Genomic DNA, 24,356 nt, shown 5'->3' with positions numbered 1-24,356 from the left:
TTCTGGCACAGTCTGTATATTAGCTAAAGGTAATTAAGTGGAAGAATGTAATGGACTAATGGTATATATATTTATAATTATAAGATGACAAAGAATATAAATAGCAAAGTTATTAATTTGTAAAGTTAGGTCAGAAATCAATATAATATGTAGTTGATAATGTGAAGAGGAGGGATATATAATATCATTGGTGAGAAAAATACGCATTGAAAGAGTGTTGATGTTTTGGAATTTCAGTAGTTTTGGTAACTGGTTTTTACAAAGTAAAACATGTCCATCTTAGTCTTTTTTAAATGCATAAAGAAGATAGCTTCAGATGGCGCATGATTATTTGTTTTCAGTTGATATGTGAGGGAGACAGTTTGCACCATATGGTAATTTTTCAGGTTTAATCGGGGATAAAGAAGTTGAATACCCATTTTTCAGTAGTGAGTAAGCACCAGGCTAGAACCAACAGCATGTAGATGTTGAAAGAATTTTTTTCAATTAATTTATAAATTGTTCTATGAAATTTCTAGGTTACATCATTTGTATACATGTTGTTTTTTTTTTCTTTCCAGGTGAAGCAACAAGTCCGGGACCACTTGGAGAGCAAAGATGTACATGCCCAGTTCATACGTCTAAAAGTAAGACAAGCAAGGTAAGTAAATGAGCCGTGCCATGGGAAAACCAACATAGTGGGTGTGCAACCAACATGGATCCAGACCAGCCTGCGCATCCGCGCAGGCTGGTCAGGATCCATGCTGTTCGCTAATGGTTTCTCTAATAATAATAGTCTTTGAAAGCGAACAGCATGGTTCCTGGCGCAGGCTGGTCTGGATCCATGCTGGTCGCAAAGCCACTATGTTGGTTTTCCCATGGCACGGCTCAAATAAATTTGGTTGTAAATTTTTCTAGAATAGCAATATAGCAAGATAAAATGTGACTACTGTAAATAGGGTAGTTTCTGCATTTAAATTATTTTCACCATTTTGATAGAGAATAGCTGTATTCAGGTTATCAAGAAATTGCGAGTGTTAGCTAGTTATACAGTTCAAGAGAATGCTGCTTATTATTCACAAGTGTTTTGAATCCTTGCGTTACTGTGTGTGGGAATATTGGCAAAAAAGTCAAATCATTGTGAATATAACCCAGTGTACAATATGCTTTGACCATCTGTGACTCAACCTTTTCTCTTTTTCTTTTCTAGTTTTTAATAGCAATGTCATACATAGCTGAATTTACACTTTACTTCGACCATCTGTGAGAAACCTTGTTGAATTTTTTTTCTTAGCTAGCTTTTTAGCTCACCTATCACAAAGTGACAAGGTGAGCTTTTGTGATCGCGCAGCGTCCGTCGTCCGTCCGTGTGTGCGTCCGTGCGTAAACTTTTGCTTGTGACCACTCTAGAGGTCACATTTTTCATGGGGTCTTTATGAAAATTGGTCAGAATGTTCACCTTGATGATATCTAGGTCAAGTTCGAAACTGGGTCACGTGCGGTCAAAAACTAGGTCAGTAGGTCTAAAAATAGAAAAACATTTTGACCTCTCTAGAGGCCATATATTTCACAAGATCTTCATGAAAATTGGTCAGAATGTTCACCTTGGTGATATCTAGGTCAAGTTCGAAACTGGGTCACATGCGGTCAAAAACTAGGTCAGTAGGTCTAAAAATAGAAAAACCTTGTGACCTCTCTAGAGGCCATATATTTCACAAGATCTTCATGAAAATTGGTCAGAATGTTCACCTTGATGATATCTAGGCCAAGTTCGAAACTAGGTCACATGCCGACAAAAACTAGGTCAGTAGGTCAAATAATAGAAAAACCTTGTGACCTCTCTAAAGGCCATATTTTTCATGGGATCTGTATGAAAGTTGGTCAGAATGTTCATCTTGATGATATCTAGGTCAAGTTCGAAACTGGGTCATGTGCGGTCAAAAACTAGGTCAGTATGTCTAAAAATAGAAAAACCTTGTGACCTCTTTAGAGGCCATACTTCTGAATGGATCTTCATAAAAATTGGTCAGAATGTTCATCATGATGATATCTAGGTCAAGTTCGAAGCTGGGTCACATGCTGTCTAAAAGTAGGTCAGTTGGTCAAATAATGAAATAAGCTTGTGACCTCTCTAGAGGACATATTTTTCATGGGATGTGTATGAAAGTTGGTCTGACTGTTCATCTTGATGATATCTAGGTCAAGTTTAAAACTGGGTCAACTGCGGTCAAAAACTAGGTCAGTAGGTCTAAAATTAGAAAAATCTTTTGATCTCTCTAGAGGCCATATTTTTCAATTGATCTTCATGAAAATTGGTCTGAATGTTCACCTTGATGGTATCTAGTCAGTTTCGAAACTGGGTCACATGCGGTCAAAAACTAGGCCAGTAGGTATAAAAATAGAAAAACCTTGTGACCTCTTTAGAGGTCATATTTTTCATGAAATCTTCATGAAAATTAGTGAAAATGTTCACCTTGATGATATCTAGGTCAAGTTCAAAACAGGGTCACGTACCTTTGAAAACTAGGTCAATAGGTCAAATAATAGAAAAACCTTGTGACCTCTCTAGAGGCCATATTTTTCAATGGATCTTCATGAAAATTGGTCAGAATTTTTATCTTGATGATATCTAGATCATATTCAAAACTGGGTCACATGAGCTCAAAAACTAGGTCACTATGTCAAATAATAGAAAAAATGACGTCATACTCAAAACTGGGTCATGTGGGAACAGGTGAGCGATTCAGGACCATCATGGTCCTCTTGTTAATAAATAATATCATACATAGTTGTTAAATGCATGTAAGAACTGTTTAAGTAGATATTGTGTCTTTTTTGCAGTTCAGCTTTGATGAGAAGTCAGTCAGCAAAGACAGGAAAGACAAAAGTGTACATGATTCAAGTGTAAGTACATGTGTACTAGTAAATACTGGAATTATTTAATTTCTTGGGAATAAAATAGCATGGTCTATGGAAGAAATGCTGTTTATGGAGGTAGAAATTTGTGGATTATAAAATAATGGGAGATTTATTTGATCATCGAGCTTTAATGTTGCAGATTAATGCTAAGGTAACTTTAACAAAAATTAGTGCATCCCTAATATCATTGATTTTATAGTAGTCTTGAAATTTGAATTGTTGGAAAATGATTCTTTTTTTTTTTTTTTTTTTGGTATTATCACATGAACTTAAACTAATTGAGATGGAGACTTGGAGATTTCTGGTTGTCTTGGCAACAACAATGAAAGTTACTAGGGAATTGTACTTTTAGTAATTGTAAAGATTAACAAAAGAAAAATGATTGAGGTGTTATCTGTATTGATATATTATAAACTCTTTGTAGGGCAAGACAGTCTAACAGTTTCAAACTGTCTTTTCTTTTGACAGATTGTTAGCCAGGGGAAAATTAATGACGTTCCAAACAAAAAAAGCAGCACCAATAAAAAAATTAAATATACACTTTTTTTTTTGCTTTTCTAGCAAATGATTACATTCAGAGAAGTCAGCACAAAGTTGAACATCTTTTGTTTGTTTAAAAACTGTTAATGTGTTTATGCAAGCTTAATGGTTTACAAAAGATGGTCAATTTTCAGTGTCATTTGTGCCAAAATGGTAACATGTTACATGGGATATTTATAGAAAAATCAATAATTAGTCACGATTGAAAACTCATCAGATATCCCTGTATGCTGATAGTGTTTGAAACTTGATCAACAATTTAACACTACTAAACGATATGTTTAAAGCATAAAATGCAATGTATTGACAGGGCATAACTTGCTGGAGACTCTCCAGGTCAGTTTGGTATGTAAGTAATATTTAAGTTTAAGGCTGTCTACAAAATTATGATATTGTGATGCACCTCAGTGGACATTCCACAGACATACATGTAGCTCTCCCGCCCGCTTAGCTCAGTAGGTAGAGCGTCGGTCTACGGATCGCGGGGTCGTGAGTTCGATCCTCGGGCGGGGCGTATGTTCTCCGTGACTATTTGATAAACGACATTGTGTCTGAAATCATTAGTCCTCCACCTCTGATTCATGTGGGGAAGTTGGCAGTTACTTGCGGAGAACAGGTTTGTACTGGTACAGAATCCAGGAACACTGGTTAGGTTAACTGCCCGCCGTTACATGACTGAAATACTGTTGAAAAACGGCGTTAAACCCAAAACAAAAAAAAACATGTAGCTCTATGTAGGTAGTATAGTTGCTTTGTTTTAAAAATTAATATTTCAGCCTAATTTTGCAGAAAATGTTCCTATGCTTTATTATAAACAAAAAGTTCCAATCGGGTGCACCCTAGCTTGTCTTGACTGCACATATTATGTTCTGGTCTTTCTAGGCCCAAAGTCAATAAACATGCTCCTTTAATTCAATGTATTGAAAAAAACTTGATTCCTTGTAGGAACAGGAGAGTCATGTGAAGCAACTGAAGCGGACTCTACACATGTTACAGATCTTCCTCATCACACAGTTAGGGTGTGGCAGTCGCAACTTCCAGAAAAATGCTATGAAGAAAACAACAAAAGGCAATCACTGGGGGTAGGACTGTTGTGGACATTTTTATATCTTTTTATTTATAAAGCGAAGCATCCATGGCCATGTGGTAATGGTCTGTAAATAAATTGGTTCTAGAATCAGCTACCCTGTGGGCATTTACCCTGCTTGGGTCATCATGTAAGGAAGACATATTTTTGAAGGAAAGGACCATGTAAATAAATTTGTTGATGCTTTGAAATATAACAATTTATACTACGCCATGTTTAAATTTGGGCTGTCTGTGTTAAAAAAGTGAAGTTTTGATGATTATAAAGATACAAAAAGGTAAATAAATAAAATGATTTTAAACTTGACTATTTGAAATGTTTCAAATATATACAGACACTTATAATGTTTACAGAGATTTACGAGCGAGGTTAGAAGTTGCAATAGATAAAGTTATGACAGCTGCTAAATACCAGCCTGTAGATGAGGATGAAGATAGGCAAGAGTTTAACAGTGACTCAGAGGAGGTTATATATGTCTTTGTTATATTTCTTATTTAATTATTGTTGAAGTTTTGAATAAACTGAGTTGCTATTGGTAGTATAAGATATTAATGAAAGTAGGGTTTTAATATAATGATAGCTTTATGCCAAAAAAAAACCGTCATATTCCTGTAAATGTTATATCAAGACTTTGTGACATTGTAAATTAGAATGGAAATACATTCAGATGAACGTCAGAATGTTTGCAAAAACTAAGAATTTGCAGAAGAAAACTTGCTAAAAATGTAAAGTTTTTACAAATAAGAACCATTTTACAGTACATTTAAAAGAGATGAGACTGATATATTATATCATTGTAGTGCAATCTTATGACTGACAGGTGACTGTTTTTTATACAGAATGTTTCATTGACAAGGAAATTGCATTAAATTTTGTTTGGTATAAGGGGAATACAGTTTTGAGAGTTCCTGTTAAAAGGTTTCAGCTTATTCCCAGTGGTTTTTATACAATACTGAATATACCAGTAAGATTTTGTCTAGGTATTGTTACCTGAGAAATCTTTTATTTGATCTGCTGCCAGGAGTTTTGTATTGTTCTTATAAATGAGCCTATGATTAGAGGGTACATAATATCAATGATAATCCAGTTGTATATTGCTGATTTTAGAGTCAGGAGATGAGTAGCCCGTTGTTGACACAGACAGTGAGGAAAGATCTAGCAATGGCAATCAGGGATCTTATAGAGCATGGTCTTATGGAGGTATGATTATTCCTTAAACTTGATCTCTTAAGACTTTAAAAAGATTAACATGGCAGAGTTGTTTTTAAGTTTCTGATTTCAAAATAATTCCATCTTATGACTGGGTTGGAGACCTTGCTTCAGATGTAGAATTCTTCAGAGTAAGGAAGTCATTCAGCTGGTTTGTGATGGGTTGGTGATTCTGCTAGTGTGCCTGCCTTTTGTTGAAGTAATATCAGGAGAGGCATATTGGGTCTTCATTTACCAATAAAGATGGAATGTGGCTATATGACAACGTGATTTAAAAAGGAGTAAAACATGATTATACGAAATTTTATTTTTTCAAGAAAAAATTAATGTTAAATGTTTGAAATTAAACAAAATTGTATAGTATATTGAGCCATATTTTTCTATTTAATTCTAATAACTTTTTTACAATGAATTTATATTTCAGCTTAGTCAGAGTTCAACTTTAGTACCATGGGGCTGTTTTCCTTCAAGATCAGCTGCTGTCACTAAAGAAATGCATGCCTGGGATCTTTTACTCAAGTATTATGAAATGAAGGTTAGTTCATACATTTATTCATAGCAAAAGTAATTTGGAGGGACAGTTTAATTAATTTGTAAGGTGCAGTTAATTTGTACTACATCAATAAAGTTAAACTTTATGCATTTTAGATATTAAAGAACTAGCAAAGAGGCTTATTTGAATAAATATTTTTGTCTAATTAGGGTCATATCAGTGTTTGAGTTGTCACACGATGTCTCTCTGACAAATCTGGAGTCAGTTACATTGCAAGTTTTTTTTTAGCTTGACTAAATGAAGTAGGTTGAGATCTATCCTAATCGACCTGGCGTTGGTGTCATTCTGTGTCCACACCTTGGTTACAGTTTTGATGCACTTTCTTTTGATCTCTTTATTTACTTGATGGATTTACTTCAAGCTTGAAATAGTTATTCCTCATCACCACCCACATCATATGGAACAAGGGTCATAACTCTTGCACCAGTTTTTCATGATTATCCCCACTGTTTACATAGAATTTCAGGTTAAAGTTCAGATGTGCTTTTGCTCTACCTCAGTTATTACTAAATAGACTAGATTCAAACTTAAAATAGTTGTTCCGCATTATTAGCCACATTATATGACACATGGTGCAATACTTTTTCAGAAACATTCTGTGAATTATATCCCTTTTATACTTCCTTAAGGTTTTGGTAACTAAGTCTTTTAATGTTGAACAAAAATACATCTTCAAACACTAAAATATTGTTGGAGTTTTACTCTTCTTTGACTCCAAAGTTAATATTTCAGCATGGAACAGAGTATAACCAGTCCCCAGCCAGGAAGTTGTCACAGTCATTCCACCTGGAGATCGTGGGCGGGAAACCCATAACATCAAAACAGACACTCCTTGGTGCAGTAGATACAGTCATCTCGTCACATACACCTCTCAAAAGATCAGAAGATTCCCACTTCAAGGCTTTCATATGTTTGGCTCTCAAGTATGTTTTACTCTCTTTATCAGTAAGAATAGCGCAGCAAACTTATTTATTTTTATCCTGATTTTGTCTGACAGTGACTTGCAAAATGACAGAGATTCTGTGACTTTAGCCCCATATGTGGCAGTAAAGCATTTCCCCCCATCCCTCCTAGAATATGCTGTTGACACAGATGTTCTTTGTTGTTTTTTTAATCATTGTAGTATCTCCCCATCGTATCTTTCATAAAACCATTTATTTATAAGAAGGGGCTTAGGACCTCTCTCAAAATCTTGATAATCTTGAAAACATCAGGTAGTTTAAGTTGCTGTAAAGAAAGACAATCATATATTTACTTAAGTATAGATGTAAGACTTTTTTTTGCCCAAAACTTACCTCAGACATAGTGAAATATCTTATTTTGGGTGAAAATAATCTCTAGAGATTCATAAAATGACAATCATGAGAAGCTTTAAGTAATCTTCATTCAACTGTTTTTAGATTACGTGTTATACTTTGAAATATAATTCTATATTACTTTTTGTTTTATGATTTAGTGAGAGCAAATTGACGCAGTGGCTGAAGTTGATTTTCCGCACACAGACTGTGGTAGACAATTATTACCAGGATTGGAGTTACGTCGCAAGAACAGGTGAGATTATGTCATACCATGTAATTCATGTTTTTGTAGTTATAATAAGCTCTTCTCAGGTTGTCAGAAGGGGAAGCCAGCTGGCTTGTGATTCTATCCAGGTGCCCTCCAATTTTTAGCTCTTCTGATTTTTGAAAAAATCTACGGGGTATTGTCGTCACTTGATTGTCAGTGTTGGCGTTGGTTAAAATTTTTGTTTAGGTCCACCTTTTCTCAAAAACTGTAAGAGCTATAGCTTTGAAACTTTGCACACATGTTTATCATCATTAGGGGACTATGTAGGCCAAGAACCATAACTCTGATATGCATTTTGTCAGAAATATGGCCCCTTTTAAACTTAGAAAAATTGAGTTTCTTGAACTATAACTCTCATCTTACTTATTGTCCTGCACTTGCAGACGAGTGATGACACTCGCATACAGTGCTCTTGTTGAAATAATGCCATGAGGGGCACTTTTGGTTTTCCTACATTGTTAGAGCTGAAAAAATGCCAGGTGACTTAAAACCCAGCAATGTAATCTCTCAATGGATAAAAAAAGAACACACTTTCAGATATATAAGGTATTGCAGAGCTATACACATGTCTTAAATTTATGTTTTCGGTTGCAGGGTTTGATGACGCCATAAAATCATTGGAAAAGTTGAATACTGTGAAGTTCAGATTACCTGTAGATCTGGCTGTGAGACCTTTCAGTAATATCAAGGATGCCTTCTAGATACAGGCTCACAAAATACAACATGACAAAAAGAAAAACAACACTTGGATCAGTTATTGGCAAACATTCATAGATTTAAGCTAGTTTATCAGATTTACTAATATTACTGAAATGAATCATGAGTTACTTCCCTTCAGTGAAGGGACACCATACATGCCAAAAAGTGTTCTTTGACATAATATTTAATGGTTGTTGGACCAGATACACACTACATGTATCTTTGAAAAGGGTTTTTCTTGAACTTTCAAAGGTTTATTTTTTGTTATATGAAAAAAAACTTTTGTAGATTCTCTTAGCTTTTTCTGAATATGTAGCTACATTCTGGTAGTACAGCTTGTTACTTCACATAGCAAGTAGTTTTTACTGGTTTCTAGATAGCCTCATTATTTTTCATGGGGGAATAAGGAATAATTTTCATGCACTTCATAGTTGTGTCAATCCACAGAATTAAATCCCTATGAAGGAATAAAATTTCCATTGATTTTATCTTCAGTGTTAAGTGCAAGAATTATTATCCCAATTAATCAGCTGTTTTGGCCATTGAAAATGACATCTCATGCCAACAAAATTAAATCATTTCACTGTAAATTGCACATTGGCACCTTACCATGTGTTGCAGGTAGATATTATGTTATTTGTTACTTTATTGTGATAAAATGAGTCTGAATAGATAAGTAGGTAGAGCACCCAACTACAAATGTAGAGGTTAGGGGTTTGATCCCCAGGGCAAGGCTGTGTTGTCACTGACAGTTTTACAAAAGACACAGTGCTTGAAGACATTTGTTTTTACCGGTAACTTATGGCCCATGTTGTCAGGTCCTTGCATAATACTAGTACAGAATACAAGTATACTAGTTAGCTAAGTTGTAAATACTGTTACAAAACTGAAATAACTCTGAAAATGGCTGTAAGTACACATTAAACATATAAATACTTACTGTTATATCAAGCTTATGATTGTAACACGGGAAGTCTGAGGTTGATATTAGATGGAATAAGTTTTTGTGAAGCGGTTGTGCAATTACTAAAATGAGTTGTGTTATTATTCTGTTATTTATTTGAATGAAGTAACTGTAGGTCTTACAAATGGTTTATTTATTTTTTTTAAAATATACTGTTCAAACGTTTGAATTTAGTAGTAAATGATAGTGTATATTACAATTTTATTCCAATGCTGTTGTTAACTAAACAACTATGTTTCAACAAAAAAAAAAAGAAATCTTTTTGCTAATATTTCAGTTCCTAATAGTCTTTAAAAACTTAATTTTTGTAGCCTTTTGTATATTTCTGATTAACTATTAATTAATTATGTGTACAGATAGGCTGATTGTAGGGTTGGGGTGGTTACATCTTGGTTACTGTTAACTAATAACCCATGTGTGTTTGTTGCTCTAAAAATGTACAAATTCGGGGTTAAAATAGACACAAAGATTTTATATGATTTATGTTTACAAATTTATCGAGACATGTAAAAGTAAACTGGTTATTTCATTTTGTAGGAGACCAGTTTTTTTTCTGTTACCAGTTCTGTTTTATTAGGTGAGTTTTTCTGATCACTCGATGTCCAGCGTCTGTCATCTGTCGTCCGTCAACATTTAGCTTGTGTATGCGTTAGAGGCTGTATTTTACAACTGATCTTAATGAAATTTGGTCAGAATGATTACCTTAATGAAATCTAGGACGAGTTCGAAAATGGGTCATCTGGGATCAAAAACTAGGTCACTAGGTCGAATCAAAGAAAAACTTTGTGTATGCAATAGAGGCTGTATTTTTCAATTCATTTTCATGAATTTTGGTCAGAATGATAACCTTGATGAAATCAAGGCCGAGTTTGAAAATGGGTCGTCTGGGGTCAAAAACTAGGTCACTAGGTCAGATCTTCCTGAAATTAAGTCAGAATGATAACCTTAATAAAATTTAGGCTGAATTTGAAAATGGGTCATCTGGGGTTCAAAAAGTAGGTCACTAGGTCAAATCAATGGAAAAACTTGTGTATGCGATAGAGGCTGTATTTTTAAATTGATTTTCATGAAATTTGGTCAGAATGATTGCATTGTTGAAATCTAGGTTAAGTTTGAATATGGGTCATCTTGGGTCAAAAATTAGGTCACTAGATCAAATCAAAGAAAAACTTTGTGTATGCGATAGAGGCTATATTTTTCAATTGATCTTCCTGAAATTAAGTCAGAATAATTGCATCGATAAAATCTAGATCAAGTTTGAATAAGGGTCATCTTGGGTCGAAAAGTACGTCACTAGGTCAAATCAAAGAAAAACCTTGTGTATGTGTTAGAGGCTGTGTTTTTCAATTGATCTTCATAAAATTTGGTCAGAATGATTGCCTTGATAAAATCTACATTGAGTTTGATTATGGGTCATCTGGGGTCAAAAAGTAGGTCACTAGGTCAAATCAAAGAAAACCCTTCTGTATGCGATAGTGGCTGTTATCTTCAATTGATCTTCCTGATATTTGGTCAGAATGATAGCCTTGATGAAGTCTAGGTCAAGTTCGAATATGGGTCATCTGGGTTTAAAAACTAGGTCACTAGGTCAAATCAAAGAAAAACCTTGTGTATGCAATAGAGGCTGTATTTTTCAATTGATCTTCATGAAATTTGGTCAGAATGATAGCCTTGATGAAATCTTGGTCAAGTTCAAATATGGGTCATCTGGGGTCAAAAACTAGGTCACTAGGTCAAATCAAAGAAAATACTTATTTATACTCAAGATTTTTTGCTCCAATTTTAATGATAATTGGTCAGAATATTTTTTCCATGAAATCACTAGGTCAAAGATGTTTACACTGTTATGATGTGTTTCTCAGGTGAGTGACCTAGGGCCATCTTGGCCCTCTTGTTGTTTGAGGGAATTTAAACTGAATTAATCTCGAGGTTGTGCTGATCCAAGAAACTAGATATAAACAAAGGGATGTATTTCTTTTATTTCATACTTAAAATGTGAAATCCATCCATTAACATCACCGCAAAAAATATTTGTGCAGAAAACAATTATTTTATGTTGATAGAATTAAGGTGTATCAACTTCTTTTTGTTTTGCATAAGATGGCACCTTGTTTTTATACAAATCCATCAGTTTTTAGAAATCAAATTCTTCAGATGACATTGTTTTGTAAATTTATTCATTCCAATGGTGTACGATGCAATATCTCTGTATGTGACATGTTTCCAGTGTAAGCTTGCCAAAATGTTTCATACCGTTATAAGATCTTTTTTTATTTCTTTTCGATCTTGTTTTGTTATTTGTTTGACAGCAGTTTACTTGTGCAATAAAATTTTCTTGTTGTTTTCATTAATTGAGTTAATGTTAAGATTTTTTAAACATTTCTTTTTGTAATTAGAAAGCTGGTTTTTCACGGTAAAAATAAATTTCAAATGATTTTTTTTTTTTCAAGATAACTACTTCTGGACCAATACGCATTTAGATTAATACATAATTCCTTACAAATTTTGTTATTTGTTTTATAAACTTACTAAAATGTGACCTGATTGCTCATCTATATTTATAAAACTTTTGAAGCTTCTGTTCAGAATTGGGCATTGCATTTAAAATTAATAAAATGTTATAGATTTTAATAGAAGGTCATTTTTTCATAATACATTCCAGTATAATATGAGCCGCACCATGAGAAAACCAACGTAGTGTGTTTGCGACCAGCATGGATCCAGACCAGCCTGCGCATCCACGCACTCTGGTCAGGATCTATGCTGTTCGCTTACAAAGCCTATTGCAATTAAAGTAACCATTAGCAAACAGTATGGATCCTGACCAGACTGCATGGATGTGCAGGCTGGTCTGGATCCATGCTGGTCGCAAACGCACTATGTTGGTTTTCTCATGGTGCGGCTCATTATGCTTTTTATTTCGTTCATCTTTCATTTTGAGATATTTTCTTTAATAGAAATCCATTCCTATTTATTGCTTATAATACAAAGGGTTGTTAAAGATCTGTTAATGTAACTTCATATTTGTTACTATGTTTTATTTTGTTGTGTATTCTTGATATGTACTTTATTTAAATTTTTGAGATTTTATATTTTTCTCTTTCAGATTTTACTTTGTTCTCCATCCAAAATCCTTACATTATCTGAATTCTATGATTGTTTCTTACTTTTGTTTAATACATAAAGATGTATTTGCTTTTATATCGGTTAAAGGTTTTTGTTTATGAATCACATGTATCACAGTTTACAGTCTGTTAAATTTGAGTTGATTATACTGTAAATGGACTCAGATGCGAAATTGCACCTCTCTGCAAAGACATATATTGGTAGCTTCTTATATACATTTGGTTACATACTGTTTGTCTTTTGACTACATGTTATACATAATAATTAATTATATAATAATTAATGACATAATGTTGATAGGACCAGAGTTACTTGGTTGCATTCAGTGCTTCTGAAGAATCTTTTCACAGATTTTAGTTAATAAAATTTATTTCATTTTTCACAATTTTCAAAATATATATTTATTTGGTTTTTGTACACATTAACTCTGTCATGATCAGTGTATATACAGATAAGACCATTCTTAGCAATATTTAAAATGTATTGGATAGATAATACAATGTAGGTATCCCTAAAATGTAGTGAAGCAGTTTTGTTCTTGTTCTAACACAGCAAGTGCCCCTGTAATAACAGTCAGCAATTTCTGTTGGATTATGTAATCTCTGTATTAGAACTTCTCCAGTTAAGAAAGTAGTCCAGTTGTAACATGGTGTTGCTTCAAAATGAGGGGTCATGAATTCAAGACCTTGTTCCCTCGATTAAATTTCTAAGAGTGTTGTATTGGTTCTTCACATGTGGCAAGCTAGTGACCGGGGAACCTTCTGAAAGCAGAATGTCTTCTGTATCTTGCACTCTCCTCCCACTTAACTAACAGTCTGGCGACTATTAAGCTTATATACACAATCAAATTTTTCAGTTACTATGGAAAGTCGTCCTTGTATAACCTGACACTTCTAGCTGAATTACACAGAAATTGCTTATTATGATTATGGGTGCACTACCTTAAGCATTTTCCAGGAGAATGTATTTACTAGTCATTTTTGTTATGAACCTCTCATTATGAGATTTTATGTTGTTTTAAGATTCTCAGAATTTTGTCTGTTTTGTCTTGTTCTGTGTTTTCTGTTTCTTATTAGAGGTTTTTTCTGTAGTCTAGTTTATAGGAAGTCTTATTGTTTAGAATATGAAAAAGGTAAAAAAAAAAGCTTTGGAGATTTCCTGCTAGTAAATTAATACCAAGTACATGTATTAGAAGGGATTATATTTAAAATTTTCTTTTTGGGGAAATAGCCTAGTGGTAGCTAGTAAATGCTTGTGGTTGCGTTATGGTGTTTTATGGTAAAATACACTGAATTACATAAGACTTACTTTCAAAGAGACATCGGCATAATGATTTAAATAACAGGCTTGTTCCTTTCACCTTTCTTAACATTCTTGGGAATTTCGATTACTGTTCTGTTGGTCTAGTATTGTTTCTGTGTGGTTATCAGCCCCGTTACTGACTACCATCATGAATGGGAACAATGAATAAATAGGAAATCAGCTTTGCAACTGCTGGGGTATATTTGGACCATTTTCACTTCTGAAGTTCCTTTTGGGTAGTAATTGATAAAATTCAATGAAAGCTTCATACCTATATCACCATTTGCACTATAGCTGTGATCTTTTTCTTGCTATTGTATCCTATATTTTTGGATCTATCCTTTCTCTAATGTATAAGAAGTGATTGTCATGTCTTTACAATCTGCAAAACTTTAATGCCTGATATCTGCTATTTTGTTACAAGGAGAAAAAATGTAAACAAAAATTTGTAATTTGTTTATCCTGAATAACTTAAGCAGTTAGTTTTTTGTCGAGCCTGCTGGCGATGAGCTGGACATAGTTGTCACAATGGTGGTTCAGTGCATGCGTCCGAGTTTGTCCAGGCTGTAACTTATCAATGGATCAAGGTATTCTTAAATAACTTGGCATATATGTTTGCCTTAATGACATGGTATGTCGTACGCAAGAACCAGATTGGTAGCTTAAAGGTCAAGGTCATACTTTAAAGTCAAGGGTCAAAACTCAGTGCTGTTGCATTGAGAGATCTTAAATATTTTGGCACAAATGTTTGCCTCAATAATATGATGTGTCATTTGCGACAACCAGATTGGTAGCTTAAAGGTCAAGGTCATACTTAGAGGTCAAAAGTCAAAACTTTGTGCAGTTAATGTTAATCCTTTTCACAGCTGGCAGGCTCGACCTGTTGCCTGTGGGCATCTAGTTTTCACCTTCAAAATGAAATGCAGGTTTATAGTACTGCTCTTACTGAGAACCATATAAATTTTCTGTTCCACCGTAGACTTTAGGTCAATATAGAGATACTAACTTTTAGTGTTTTTTCAGTTTTAATGTTTTCGCTCTATGATGGTTTTGATTTGTTAAAGTTTTAGGTAACTCTTTTTTTGTTTCATCCTAAACTAATCTTTCTTTACTCATTGCCAAAGAGCCATTTGAAATCCAACTTACTTTTTACAAGCAAGATTTTATGTTCATTCTTTACAATGGAATATTGATAAATGAAATAAAAATGCAATTATTTGTTTAAAGAAATGCCGAAATAAATAAAAGCATATATTGATAAGAAAAAAATATGTACTTTTGTTGTTATTGATTCCTCAAAAGTTTAAAATCATATGGGAGTGTAAAGGGAATTCAGACTAGAGCTGCCTTTAAGAAAAGCGCATGTCTCCCACAACTGCCTAATCATCTGAATAGTAGTGTAAGATTGTATGAGAAATGTTGGAGTGTAAACACTACTCCCTATATATTCCTAATTCCCAATCAGACTTTCAGTGCTTTGATTATCAAAAACAACCCAGTCAGACTTTCAGTGCTTTGATACAACCCAATCAGACTTTCAGTGCTTTGATTATTAAAAACAATGTTTCAAGCGCCATAATTCCGAAGTGCCTGGCCGATTTGGCTAGTTATCAAACTTGGCTGAGGACTTGTGGTCAAACACATTTTGTTCCAAGTTTGGTGAAGATCTGGTGAGAAATGTTCAATATATAGAGCACGGACAAGATTTGTGACACACACACAGACACACACACATACAGACAGGAGTAAATCAATATGTCTCCCAGTGGTGTGGTGGGAGACATAACTAAAGTAGTACAATATTAAAATTAGATAGACTGTACAACTTTTAGCACAATATGGAAATTCATGTAGCTAATGTGGTTTAATGTATGTACGTGGCTACGTGTGCTCATGTGTATGGGTTTAAGTTATTAGTTGCTATCAGTAACACGTATTCTGCCTCTGAAGGAATGAATTGATAGTATTTCTAGTTTGAGGGAAGTGTCAGAAAATGAATTAGTTCTAGAGACTTGTCAGGTGTAAAGCACTCGTACACTAGACTCTTACCAGAATGTTAACTGGAGGAGCAGAGATGAGATCCCTTGTTTGCTAGTCTGGCATCTAACATCTGCATATACTCTGTAGTTAGGGTATGTAACATGTCAGTTTCTCACAAATTTATGTTCAGAATTTACATCTTACAGCTGCCATTATTTCAAGTAGACAGTACTGATTAATATGCTGCATGATTGAATCACAAATATACTGGATTTTACAACTTGTGAACATGACTCAACTTACTGAAAGTAACTGTAACGAATGTTACTCAATTTACAACTGAAAGTAATGAATTTTTATTTATTACTGAAAGTCAAGGACATTACTTGATTTACAACTGAAAGCAAGAATGTTACTAAATACATTTAAATTTAAGTCAGGAATATTACACAATTTATGACTGAAATTCAAGAATTTAACTCAATTTACGACTAAATCATACATTTTACTCAATTTACGACTGAAAGTCCTGAATATCACTCAGTTTAGGACAGAAGAAGTCCTGAATATTAGTCAATCTACAGTTGGGTCATATCATTCCCAGTTGCCACACCAGAACTTGTGGGATTTTCTCTCGTATTAGAAAACAAGATATGGGGAAAAGTTATAACAGGAGGCCTAAGAATGTTGATCTTGCAATAAACCATCCATGCAGTCACCACAAGGTTATGACAGAAGAGAAGTTGGTTTCCCTTTTAATGCCGAGCTTCAGGAGAGGTACTGGTACAATTTTCACATCCGTGATATGATGTGGCCAAGAAGGGAACCTAAAACCTCCCACATTTGAAGCAGTTACTCTACCCCTATAAAAGGTTAAATATACACAAACACCATTTCTGCAGAGTTTAAAGTTTATTAAAACTTGAGAACAATAGCTAATATTGTATGCATAAGTAAATAATACTAAAATATATGCTATAAAGAACAATGGTTATTATTTAATTGGCACAACTATCAACAATGGTTCTTGAAGAATATCACCGTCCATCCTCTAGGAAACAAATTAAAAATGTAAGTGCACTGAAAGCTGAAAGGAACTTATTTTCACAACAAAACAAATTACTTAGTAGTAATTAACTGTTTTTCCTCTTGGAACATTAGAAGATAATATAATGTAAAACATCAAATTTATCATTAAGAACTGTAGAAATTCTGAAAAGTCTTTGTTATAAATGTAGAAACATCAAGATAAATAAAATGAATACCAGTATATTCAATGTTTTGATTTATTCTAAGATTTAACTCTGCTAATCCAACACAGAATATGTCTTTTTCACTCTTCCATATTTAAAATGAAATTTAATACTACTCAGATATCTATATAAGATTTTAGTTATAATGTAATTAGTTTGAGACTACCTTAAAATATTTGTAAAATTGTTAAGATAAGTAAAAAATCTGATATATATTTTAACATAAAACTATTGCAAATTCTGATTATTATATAATTTCGAAAATATACATTTTACAGTTTGCAGGAAACAGAAAAGGTCCAATCGGCATAGTTATCTTAGATACAGAAAGCATGCATTTGCTTGTTGAACTAATTAAGGATATGCCTTTTGGGGGCCTCTATTCTACAAACTTTTAACAATGAATTAAAATTAAACTTTTATACATTAATATATCACATAAAAGCAAAAACATTTAAAATGTTTTGAAAATGATATGCCCCTACTTCATTCTTGAATGTTTAACTGTAACATGAAAATGTACAAACAAGTAAATCAAATCATATCTGATTACATATTATCAAAACATTTCTATCTACACAGATCTAAAACATATTGTCAACATTTGACATTTGAAACTAAACACATACAACATACTACCTTTCTGTGATAAATACAATATATTATTATATACCTATATAAATTCTGTAAAAAATCGGCTTGTATTTCACAATTAAGTATGAACAGACAGACAAAAATTCCGTATTGTACCTTTTAAATTCCGTATTGTACCTTCCGTATTGTATGCTGCCAGACTATTTTCATTAATATGCATGATCCGACACATTTCTATAAATAGCGCACATAAAAACTTCACTAAGTTCCATTTAATATCGATAAACATTGAAGATTTCGTTCAAGAACAAAACAAGAATCAAAATGGTAAAGGTATATAATAAAAGGGTCATTAAAACAGTAGCTAGATCTGGGACTCATGGATTTTGCAAGGTTGGATCACACTCGGCGCTTGCGCGCCTCGTGAGATCCGATCTGGCAAAATCCACTCGAGCAGAATACTGCATCCCAGATCAAGCTACAGTTATAATAACCCTATTATATTCTTGATAAAATGTAGTCATAAGAACTAATGAAAGATTATCAATGAACTGCAAAATACTAAATCAAGAAATAGTCATCTATACCCAGTTAAGCTATTCCAACTTTGCAAATAAAACAACATCCCAAAGTTATTTTGAATAAGACTATGTATTTTATGTGTATCTGATTATAAGGATGGTATGTAACAACATATTTACAGTCAAAAGCTAGGACTAATGAAGTAAACTTCATTACAATAAATCTATTATGGTATGCATTGTTTAACATTCATATTACTTGAGAGATATGACTTCCTCAGATATTTTAAAAAAAGTAAAGTGTGCTAATTTTTACAGCACTGCTACAAAATATCACAGGAATACTAACACAGTTACAACAGTCTCCTTGTGTCATGTGACCAACCTACATCATATAATGCAACAAAATGTCACAGCACTTTTCTGAAGGTTATGCAGAAAAGCTGAGGTGTAGTGGTTAAGGTGCTGGCTGCACAACCCAAGAGTCATGGGTTTGAGCCCCACTGTGGTCACAACCACACCTCATATGGCACAGGTTTTTCCAGAATGTAGACTTGAAAGTGGTTCAAATAAGCTTGCAGCTTTCATCACCACTGCGTTAAAATAAATAAGTATACACTAAATAGACTATGACACATAAAAAATATCCAGTAAGTCATGTTTAGTTCCAAGTAATGGACTATTCTCGTATAAAAAGGCTGGGTAAATCACTTCTTGGTTAGTGAGAGTGGTTTAATGACAGGAGTTCCATATATGTTTCCAGAATGGTCCATTAAAAGATCATCCCGATGTGTCCTACTCACACTTAGTCTACAGCCTATGGAGGGTCAGTACAACCTAAGAAGTATAGTAAATACTTAATAAAAATGAAATATCTATTTTTGTAGTTCTCTGGAATAACTTACCATTGACCTGTCATATGGCCATTATGGAAACACACAATCATATGAATAATTAATAACAGTATAAATATATATGTAAAGACATGAACCATATATATTAAAGTCATATAGGAATTTTATATTTACTTGTATTACATATTCCATATTGCTTTACATCGATATTACCAGAAGAAACTATTTTTGAGCAACTTTCAAATGCCTATAAATCACATTTGATTGAAATGTATGATAAGAGGTAGAAATCTGCGAATAAAAACTACTGAAAATTTATGCACTGTAAATACTAACAAGAGCTGTCAGTGGACAGCGTGCTCAACTATTCTCAGTGCTTGATAGTATAATATAAGCTATGAGTAAAACTTTAACATTACAATAAGCATATTCTAAGTCGAAAAGGGGCCATAATTTAGTCAAAATGCTTGACAGAGTTGCTTCCTCCTTTTTACAGACTGGGGTTATGATGGTAAACAAGTATGCAAAATATGAAAGCAATATCGCAATGGACTTTGAAAATATTTGGGGTGGTACGCAAACTTTAACATTACAATAAGCACATTCTACGTCGAAAAGGGGCTATAATTCAGTCAAAATGCTTGATAAGAGTTGCCTCCTCCTTTTTACAGACTGGGGTCATGATGGTAAACTGATATGCAAAATATCAAAGCAATATCTCAAGCCATTTCGTTTATCCAATACCTCAATGGACTTTAAAAATATTTGGGGTGGTACACAAACTTTAACATTTGTGTGACGCTCATGCTCACGCCAATGCCGGGGCAAGTAGGATAGCTCCCCTATTCTTCGAATAGTCGAGCTAAAAATGAACTATAAAGAATAACGTTCAAAGCAAAATTTACAACCTTACCTACAATAATACCATACAAATAAAAATGTCGGAAAAATATTAAAACTGTGCCACAAATTTCAACAAACATGTAAATAAATTAGCAATAGTATTTATATTCACTAAATAAAATGTAAATATCCAAATAAAAAGATTTATTATAATCAATTAAAATTTTTTCAACAGACACGGTACTGTAAAATCATTTAATTCTGTGACCATAAAATCTATGGTTTTGCCGAAAAATGGACGTTAATGTTTGGGATTTCAAATTAACAAGGCAGTCTGAAAGACAGCTAAATCCCCCGCCACTGCTATGGATAGTGAAAGGGTAAACCTTTGATTTTAGCTGTGACCTTGACCTTGAACTGACATGGCTGACTCATGAATTCTGCACAACGTCTTGATGAGGTGATCATTTGACCTAAGTTTCATGAAAATCCTTCAAGGGGTTTAGGAGATACAGAGCTAAACCTTTGACCTTCAGTTGTGATCTTGACCTTGAGTTGACATGGCTGACTCATCAGTTCTTGATGAGGTGATCATTTGACCCAAGTTTGATGAAAATCCTTCAAGGGGTTTAGGAGATACAGAGTGGACACAAAATGGAAGGCTCAAACCTTCGACCCTTAGTTGTGACCTTGACCTTGAGCTGGCATGGTTGCCTCATAATTTCTACACATCGTTTTGATAAGGTAATCATTTTACCCAAGTTTTATAAAATTCCTTCAAGGGGTTTAGGAGATATAGAGCGGACACGAAATGGAAGGCTCAAACCTTTGACCTTAAGTTGTGACCTTGACCTTGAGCCGGCATGACTGACTCATGGGTTCTGCATATCGTCTAGATGAGGTGATCATTTGACCTAAGTTTGATAAAATTCCTTCAAGGGGTTTAGGAGATATAGAGCGGACAGAAAATGGAAGGCTCAAACCTTTGACCTCGAGTTGTGATCTTGACCTTGAACCGACAAAGCTGACCCATGGATTCTGCACATCGTCTTGATGAGGTGATCATTTGACCCAAGTTTCATGAGAATCCTTCAAGGAGTTTAGAAGATATAGAGCGGACACAAAATGGTAGGCTCAAACCTTTGACCTTGAGTTGTGACCTTGACCTTAACCCAAAAGGCTGACTCATGGGTTCTGCACATCGTCTTGATGAGGTGATCATTTGACCCAAGTTTCATGAAAATCCTTCAAGAGGTTTAGGAGATATGGACCGGACACGATTTTGTTACGGACGGAAGGACGGATGGACGGAAGGACGGAAAGACGGAAGGACGGACGGATGCAGACCATTCCTATAATCCCTCCGCCACGGTGGGGGATTAACAATAAAATGGTAATTTTATTATTCAAGCGGATCCAATTTTGTTGACTGGTTCAAACACAACTGTAATACAGTAAAACACTGCCTGCTCCAGCATCAGTATGGAAAAATATCATCATGTCACAAAAGCTTTCAATTTACAATACAGTTATGCAGACATGAATTTTTTTATATAAAGAAACAACAATATTCACAACATTATCAATGATACTGGTTAAATACAGGTAGTACAACACAATCACTTTTCGACAACATTTCTGCACATTCTTTCCTAGAAGACCAGGATCGAGGTTATAAAAGTGAAATTAGAGACCAGTCTAAAATATCTAGCAACTGATTGGTGGATTTTGAGCTGTCTTGAAATGGACCAATGACAAGTTGAATATTGAGACTGGTCTCCAAACTCAGTTTTATAATCCCTCCAGAGCAACTACCTTTTTACAATTAATAAGTATCAGACCAGTCTACGACATAGCCCTGCAGTAGTTCCCCTGTATTTTGTAAAGAAGAGATCAAAATATTTAAAACAGCTGTTACAAATATACACAGATCTATATTAATCAAATAGATACCAGAATATGTAATAAATATTCTACTGGCTGATGTACCAACACAAAATTAAAACCAGAACTAGCCTTAAAGCAGGCTATCTATTCCAAGTGTATGGAATAATTATAGGAGTATAATATGTGGAATGCTGCAACTACATGCACAAAAATACTAAATACTGTCAAAAATAAACTCAAAAAGGGAATGTTTAATTATCAATCATTAGTCAGATGAAGAAGAAGCTTGTTTTCATATGTATTGTGAACATTTTATGTTGCACAATTTACCGGGAGTAGATCACAAGTCACTCTGATTCTTACAACCATGAGATAAAGTCCACAGATCTTTAAAGCGATAAAGACAATTACCAAAAACAGAGATCAAAGCTTCCTCAAAGAAATTAAGAAAAATTGGAGAGAAATGAGATATCAGAAACAAACAAAAATTGCAATTACAGATGAAACTGGGTATCTCAAATTCCAAGAAATTGAGCCTTTTACTTCAATGAAACCTAAATTTGACTTAAAATGATATTTTGTGCACATGATTTCCGGACAGGACTTGAAAATATCTTAGAGATAGCCAGAATTTTGTGATCAGCATGCTCGAGATATCAAGTTTCAACTGTAATTATCTACAGTAGATCTTATTATAATGTGGGGTGGTGTACATATCTATACTTTTTATATTTCAAGCATACCAGTATCTGTTACAAACACAGACAAATAAAGAGTAATTTAGACATTAAAATACAACATTCATACATATAAAATTTCTTTCTTACGAATATCTGTAATCCAAAAACAAATCCTGTACTGCCATTTACTGTGAAATAATTCAACTTCGTTTTGACAAAAACAAGTACCGGTATTGTGTTGAAACATGAATTTATGGATTTCAAATTTTAATCCTTAGCCTGCTAAATTTCTATAATGAACTTGTCCATTTTTCAATTTGGACAGTACCATTAACTGCTGAAAGGGGTGCTGACCAAAAAGATACTGACTGAATAGCAAACAGTGCATGTCATGATCAGACTGCATGGATGTGCAGGCTGATCATGATCTACACTGGTCGCAAAGACAGAATCAACCATGTCCAGCATGATAAGGGTTTACCATCAGGATTTAATTCCATGGAATGATGCAACCTTGAAGTATCCTATGAATATAACTGATTTCACAGTATCTTTGCTGGTCTTATTTCTACTTTATAACACAAGAAAAAACTTGTCAAGACTTCAAAAAAAGGGAACCTGACTGATGGCACTTCTAATATGCTATGACACAATCAAAGTCACAGTTAAAAGAATCAGATTTAAAAAAGGGAAAATACAAACTATAAGAAGGACTCTTGACAGGACTTAATTTCTTTCAAATAGCAGTTATTTTAAGGTAAGCGAGTAAAAAAAAAACTTAGTGCTTACTGTATGCATCTGAAAAATAAATTCATTCTCAGCCAAAATATGCTCAAATTAAAGTCATCTAACTAAACTAAAATGGGTTTAAAAGCTTAATTTAAAACTAAAAGGAATGAAGATTGAAAAAAAATGTTGTTTTAAGTCATTAAAATAGTACTGGCAACAAGAAATATTACAACATGACAACTCATATAAATCACAGGTCGATATTTTGCACTTCTGACCAGTTGATAGTTCAACATTAAATGTTGCTGAGGTAAGGTCAAAAAAAAAAATTATATCTGATGTCATGTAATAAAACACTTATTAAATGGCTTGCCAGTCAATAGTCAAAACTCCTGCCGGAGGTCGTAAGGACTGAGAGTTAACCATTTGGACTATTTACTGGCAAGCCATAAGCGTTAATAAAACCTGATAAAGTTCTTGAGTATTACTCTTGAAAACATATAAATTTACAACACGTTTTATAAAACTAAAATACTTAACCCTTATCCTGCTAAATTTCTATAACGAATTTGTCCATCTTTCAACTTGGGCAGTACCATTAATTGTTAAAAGAGGTGCTTACCAAAAAGATACTGAATGGCGAATAGTGCAGGTCATGATCAGACTGCACAGATGTGCAGGCTGATCATGATCTACACTGGTCACAAAGGCAGAATCAATCATGTCCAGCATGATAAGGGTTAAACAAACTTATGTTACAAATTCCTTGAATTACATTCCACTCATTTGTTTGATTAAAGCATTCTGAGATGAATATTTCACCACATGCAAACATAGAGAAAACAGTATATTTGTATTATAAAAAGGAAACAGTCACATTTTTTTTTTTTTGGACACCTGTCTTATAATGATCTAATGTCTTTTCGCTCTACGGAAGACGGCTTTCTCAAGACTCATGAATGGAGACTCAAACACCAGGGACAACACAAATGCCGCTGCATTTGCCAGCACAAGATGACCTAAGAAGAAATAAACCTGAAAAAGAAAAAAGAATATTCTTATTATGGCAGA

The 24,356-nt window shown here is 33.9% G+C and overlaps 2 protein-coding genes across 4 annotated transcripts in view; one reads left to right on the top strand and one right to left on the bottom strand.

Moving 5' to 3' along the window:
• Positions 1-15,215, top strand: part of LOC123536309 (RUN domain-containing protein 1-like) — a 35,691-nt gene extending 20,476 nt beyond the window's left edge. Inside the window, exons 9-17 of the mRNA XM_045319382.2 lie at positions 561-640; positions 2,821-2,883; positions 4,384-4,520; positions 4,879-4,990; positions 5,633-5,725; positions 6,159-6,269; positions 7,020-7,210; positions 7,744-7,838; positions 8,448-15,215. Coding sequence (XP_045175317.2) covers positions 561-640; positions 2,821-2,883; positions 4,384-4,520; positions 4,879-4,990; positions 5,633-5,725; positions 6,159-6,269; positions 7,020-7,210; positions 7,744-7,838; positions 8,448-8,554 — 989 coding nt within the window. The 3' untranslated portion in view covers positions 8,555-15,215. The remainder of the gene's footprint in view (positions 1-560; positions 641-2,820; positions 2,884-4,383; positions 4,521-4,878; positions 4,991-5,632; positions 5,726-6,158; positions 6,270-7,019; positions 7,211-7,743; positions 7,839-8,447) is intronic.
• A 1,602-nt stretch (positions 15,216-16,817) lies between these two features.
• LOC123535693 (nose resistant to fluoxetine protein 6-like) overlaps positions 16,818-24,356 on the bottom strand; it is a 39,712-nt gene continuing 32,173 nt past the window's right edge. For all 3 annotated transcript variants that reach the window (XM_053528278.1, XM_053528279.1, XM_053528280.1), the window contains exon 16: positions 16,818-24,320. In XM_053528278.1, the coding sequence (XP_053384253.1) occupies positions 24,198-24,320 (123 nt within the window). In that variant the 3' untranslated portion in view covers positions 16,818-24,197. The remainder of the gene's footprint in view (positions 24,321-24,356) is intronic.

The sequence above is a fragment of the Mercenaria mercenaria genome, chromosome 17 (assembly GCF_021730395.1).
Source record: "Mercenaria mercenaria strain notata chromosome 17, MADL_Memer_1, whole genome shotgun sequence".
Classification (NCBI taxonomy): Eukaryota; Metazoa; Mollusca; class Bivalvia; order Venerida; family Veneridae; genus Mercenaria; species Mercenaria mercenaria.
The sequence above is the reverse complement of the archived record's forward strand: the minus strand, read 5'-3'. Positions and strand labels throughout refer to the sequence as shown.